The following is a 5,015-nucleotide window of genomic DNA, read 5'->3' on the forward strand; positions in this document are numbered from 1 at the left end:
AAAAGGGAAGTTGTCTCCCTTATAAACTCTTTAAATAACATGGAATCTTTTCATTTCAAAAATTCCCCCATAGTAATTCTTACTAATAGGAAAAAACAGCCTCTACTGAAGAAAGAAATACATAAAACTGCATTTATTTAGCTGTACAAAGCTTGTGCTTTGGAAGGGAGGGGAGAGGTTGGTTGGCAGAAAAAAATGATAGTAATCTCACTAAATTCTTTGAAAATATTCCCTGAAGAAACATTTTGACTTGGTGTGGTTTTAATTTCTATACTTCTTTTTATCACTGATGCCAAACATAATTATGCACTTTCAGAGGCAGTACTTATCCCTTAGTTAGAAAATTCTGGATTAACAAAGATCCTTACAAGATCCCAGGAAGACTGGAATGGAAATTCAGCCAAGGGACTGATATTGTGGATTATATGGCTGGAACCTCCTGGAATCCACAAGGCTTTTTCTTTCCCTTTTTATATTGGAGGATTCTTATGGTACACATGAATTATCTCTCTACAAAGTTTTAAAACAAACTAATTTTCTTACAAATCCTTAGCATATTGCAAATTATTTAACTGCAATTGGGCATATTTTTGCTCCCTCAAAAATATATTTAGGGGAAGCTATTTGGCGCAGTGGATAGAGCACCAGCCCTGAAGTCAGGAGAACCTGAGTTCAAATCTGCCCTCAGACACTTAACACTCCCTAGCTATGTGACTCTGGGCAAGTTACTTAACCCCAATATCCTCAGCAAAAAAAAAAGGGGGGGGATATATGTGTGTGTGTGTGTATACACACATATATATTTATTTATTTAAAGTAAGCCTCTGATATTAGGACATTTTGAAGGCCAATTCCAGAGAGATCATTTTAGATTCTCTAAGTCCTTACATCTATGGTATATGGAAAATTGGAGGGCATGACATTTGGTGTTCTGTCTTCACTATCTGTATCCCTTCTTCTGGAGGCTCTCCTTCATCTCCCCTTCTATTCTCTCTTTTAAAAGCAAGAAACCATTTTTCATCTTTGACCTTAAGGATTTTTAATTTGCTTTAAACCAAAAGGAATCAGATTGCATTGCAGGATAACTTTAATGGACAAAAATTTCTTTATATACATACAATTATATTTTTCAAATGCTTTATAACAATCAAAACACATACTCATACAGAATTTTTTAACATTGTCTTCTTCAGTCCTAACTCAATCTGTAAAGGGAATTTTAGCAATCTACATATACAACAAGAAAGAAATACCCATAGTTACAGACACAATAATTTTTAAGTAGAACAAAAACACATGGAAAGGGTATGAATACAAATAGGACCACAGAATTCTAGATTTTAGAGCTAAAAAGGCTTTTGGAGATACCTTATTCACATTCTTTACTTTATAGATGAGGAGAAGCCCAAAACAATTAAGTTTTCCAGGATCACACTGAATTAATGCAGAGTTAAGGATGAGAACCCCAGTTTTGATTCCTAGTCTGGGACTCCTTCTACTCACATGAGAAAAACTCCCTCAAAAAGTACTCAGTCAAGAACACTACATAAACAAAAGGGCCTCTTATACTAGGAATGAGGACACAGGATAGAAAGGGAATAAAATCCTATACATTAAAAAAAAGGCCTGAAAACGTCACTGGGAAAAATGAACTTTGGCAAGTTAGTGCTCAAACCCTGCCAACTTTATTGTGTAACAGTGCCCTCCCCACAACCCCTCCACTGGCAAAAAAAAAAAAAAAAGAATGAGGAAGAGAAAAGCAAGTGAGCACTTATATTTCATTTTTCACATCTCTAACCCTACTAGTGGGGCACTTTTGGCAGCTGTTTCCTTGATGTTCCATGTAAACTCACATTTCCCCAAAGCAATGAAGGATCACCATGTAGTATCAAGAGGGTAATAGTAGGATATACAGTAAATGGGGGGAAATTTCCCCCCGCCCCACCATTCTGACTTCCAGGGACAAATACACTGCAGTGAAAACAGACACTGCAGGTATGTCATGGGGGACTTGGTTGATGGGTAATCTATAGAATATAGAGATTCACTCTTATTTATATATTAGACAAACATTATTCAGATTATCATACAATAAACAAAACACAATTCCTATAATAATTATGTCATAAATTTAAATGATGTGACAAGTTTCTATCAATATTCAACAACAACAACACAGTCCAGAACTTGTAACTAGAAGACAGCTGCAGAAGAGCATGCAGGACAGGATGTGGCAAAAGGGTTGGGACAAGGAATGGACAGCTGGGCATACATCTCCACAGAGTAGCATCACTCCACCTCCCACTCTCCATCAGTCAGGCTCCTGCAGACCTCCAACTTTCTGTCCATATCCCTCTGCAAGAGGAGGAGTGTCCAAGGGGAGAAGGAAGCCGCAGCTACCCAGCACAGGCTGTTCCCCTTTTATTCCAGGATGATACAATAGTTGTCATTGGTTTCAGCTTTTGTTGTGTTCAGAAGAAAACAAGCTTCCTCCTCAAAGTTGCGGATCACCTGATTACTAACAAGCACATGGATTCCTTTTGGCCCCAATTTGTACATCTCAGTGATCTGAGAAGGAGAAATACCGAGAAGCTGGGCGATTTTCTCTATCAGCTCAACAGTTGTCAGTTCTTCCAGGTAGACAGCACGGTACACCGACAGAACAGCATTTGACTCTCCATTCTCATTTCTCTGCTGCTGTTGCTCATTCAACTGGAAGGATTTGTGACAAAGGTAAATTGTCAGCCTGGGCCTCACCAGTCGCTCTTTTATGGTATTAAAGAATCGGATTCCATCAGCAGGGCCACAGATTTGGATAAAATCATGTTTGGTTAACTTCAACAAATCTGCACCAGAGAAATTTGAGAGAAGCTCAGAGAAGGCAGAGAATCGGTTGCGCTGTAGCCACTGTTGAGCTTCCTGGGGGCTAGTGGTTGGCAGAAGTTTATCTGCAACTGGAAGAGATGGTTCTGGGTGGTGGTTTGGTGAACCATTCTCTTCTCCGGTGGAAAAACTGCTATGGGAACTGTTAAAGCCAGGTGATGGGGAATTGTTGGCATGTGGCATCTCAACCCATGGAGCACATTTTGTGAATAGAGTTGTCTCACGGGAAGGTTGGTACTCTTCCTTTTCACTAGGGCTTTTCTTCTCCATTTTCTCCCTGTCTATTTTTTGCTTCTCGTCTGCTTCATCAGATTTGAAAACCTTGATCTGACAGCTGCCTGAATGCAAGTATTCAGTGTATTCTCCATTCTCATTCTTCTTGAAAGTGTCAATTTGAAGTCGGAATGCTACTTCCTTTTCTCCCCCAGGTTGTTTTACATCGAATTCGGTACTGGTGCAGTGCACCTGAATGAACACGGATGTGCTCTTTGCAGCAGGGTCCCACAGGAATTCCACAGTATTCAGCTGAGTTGGATTTGCCCAAGGGTCGGTTATACCCACGGACATTGCCAGGTCTATATCAAGGATTCTGTCCCCTGGTTTGTTCCATCCCCAGCTCTCAAACTGCTGCTGCTGCTCAGAGTACTGCAGTCCCCTATCATGGAACAGCAACCGAAACATACTCTTCACGAGCCCGCCACTGATCTCTGCGGGTTCCCCCCCTTTCCTATTGTCCAGCATTCGGATCTCATAAGACTGCCCTTGCTTGAGATAGGTGAGCGTTTCATCGTGGAGCTTGACTGCGGGAGAGGTAGCAGCACAAAGCACATACTGAAAGGGCATTTTATTTGCATCATCAGGTGGCAGCTCTGACTCTTGTTTAAGCTTGGACAATGCAACGACATCATTCGTGCTGAAGGGCCCCGGTTCCAGCTCCTGGCCGATCCCGGACAGAGCGATCTCAAAATCCCGCACCAGCCCAGACTCGATCTCCTTATCAGCCTGCGACGGCTTCCGAGCCCCAGCCATCCCTCCTCCTTCCAAAGGGCCCCCTGCAGATACCTGCTTTACTTGCGCTAGGCAGAGGCTTGCCGAGCTCCGACCGGCAAGGCGGGATGCAGGTCCGCTTCAACTGGGGAACGGCGGGATGCAGGTCCGCTGCACTGAGGGTGGGAGGGGCAGCGCTTTGCAGGTCTGCTGCACCAGGGGGCGGCGGGATGCAGGTCCTCTACACCGGGGGTGGGGCACAGGGGGGATTGACGATGGGATGCAGATCTGCTCCTTCGGGAGGAGGGGGGAGGTGTGGCAGGTCCGCTGTACCGGGGACGGCGGGACCGGGCCAAGGTTAGAAGGAAGTCCACTCACGAACCCCAACACTCAGCCTTCTGTCTCGGGCTGCCCAGCTGCGATGCCGAGCTTTGCAGTCTGGCTTCTGGCTCGGGAGAAGCAGTGAGGCGGCTGGGGGCTCCTCCAGCGCAGACGCACTGAGGCCGGAAGTCCCCGCCCCTCCCGCCCACCCCAGGCTGCTGCCAGTCCCCAGCCCTGCCCGCCCCCCACCCCCCCAACTAGCTCGAGCCGCCAGTCTCCCAATTCCCTACACACCTCACCCTACCCCTCCCCACCAGCATCCCCTCTCCTATTCTCCCTGGCTCCTCCAGACCTGACAATACCCCTTCTCCAATGACCTCTCTTCAGAGAACCATCCTTTTTAGCCTCTCAGTATCTCCCATTCTCTCAGGATTGGCCTAGGTTGTTTATTTGTTGCTGTTGTTGTTTTGTTTTTTTAAGATCCCTGATACCCAATACGTATTTTATATCAATCAAGAAATGATGTACCCCCCCCAAAAAAAATCGCTCTTCTGATTTACCCAAGTCAGGATTCTAGTTTGCATATTTCCACCAAGTCCCTATATTCCAGGTCCCAGGTCAAATCTCTGTCTGGGAATTCTCATTTCACGATCCAGTCTTTATTGTTCCATTCTGAGTTGGCACTTATTGCCAGGCTAGAGAATTTAATTTTCTAAGTAATTTCTAAAAAAACAGATATGAGATTCTTATGTCTGAAATGAACACTCTGCTAAGATCTGGTTGTTTGTTTCTTTTTGGTTTTCCCCAAGTTTATTTTCTTATTT

At 44.1% G+C, this 5,015-nt stretch overlaps 1 protein-coding gene across 1 annotated transcript; it reads right to left on the minus strand.

Annotated features, from left to right (window-relative positions):
* Window positions 1-1,069: 1,069 nt before the first annotated feature.
* LOC127542808 (alpha-globin transcription factor CP2-like) lies at window positions 1,070-3,919 on the minus strand. The gene has a single exon (XM_051968636.1). It carries the CDS (start codon window positions 3,910-3,912, stop codon window positions 2,422-2,424), a length of 1,491 nt encoding a protein of 496 aa, XP_051824596.1. The 5' UTR covers window positions 3,913-3,919; the 3' UTR covers window positions 1,070-2,421.
* Between the last annotated feature and the right edge of the window lie 1,096 nt (window positions 3,920-5,015).

Source organism: Antechinus flavipes, chromosome X, assembly GCF_016432865.1.
Source record: "Antechinus flavipes isolate AdamAnt ecotype Samford, QLD, Australia chromosome X, AdamAnt_v2, whole genome shotgun sequence".
NCBI lineage: Eukaryota > Metazoa > Chordata > Mammalia > Dasyuromorphia > Dasyuridae > Antechinus > Antechinus flavipes.

Coding starts and splice junctions, on each gene's coding strand:
- LOC127542808 (XM_051968636.1), bottom strand. CDS start 3,912: ATGGCTGGGGCTCGGAAGCCGTCGCAGGCTGATAAGGAGATCGAGTCT.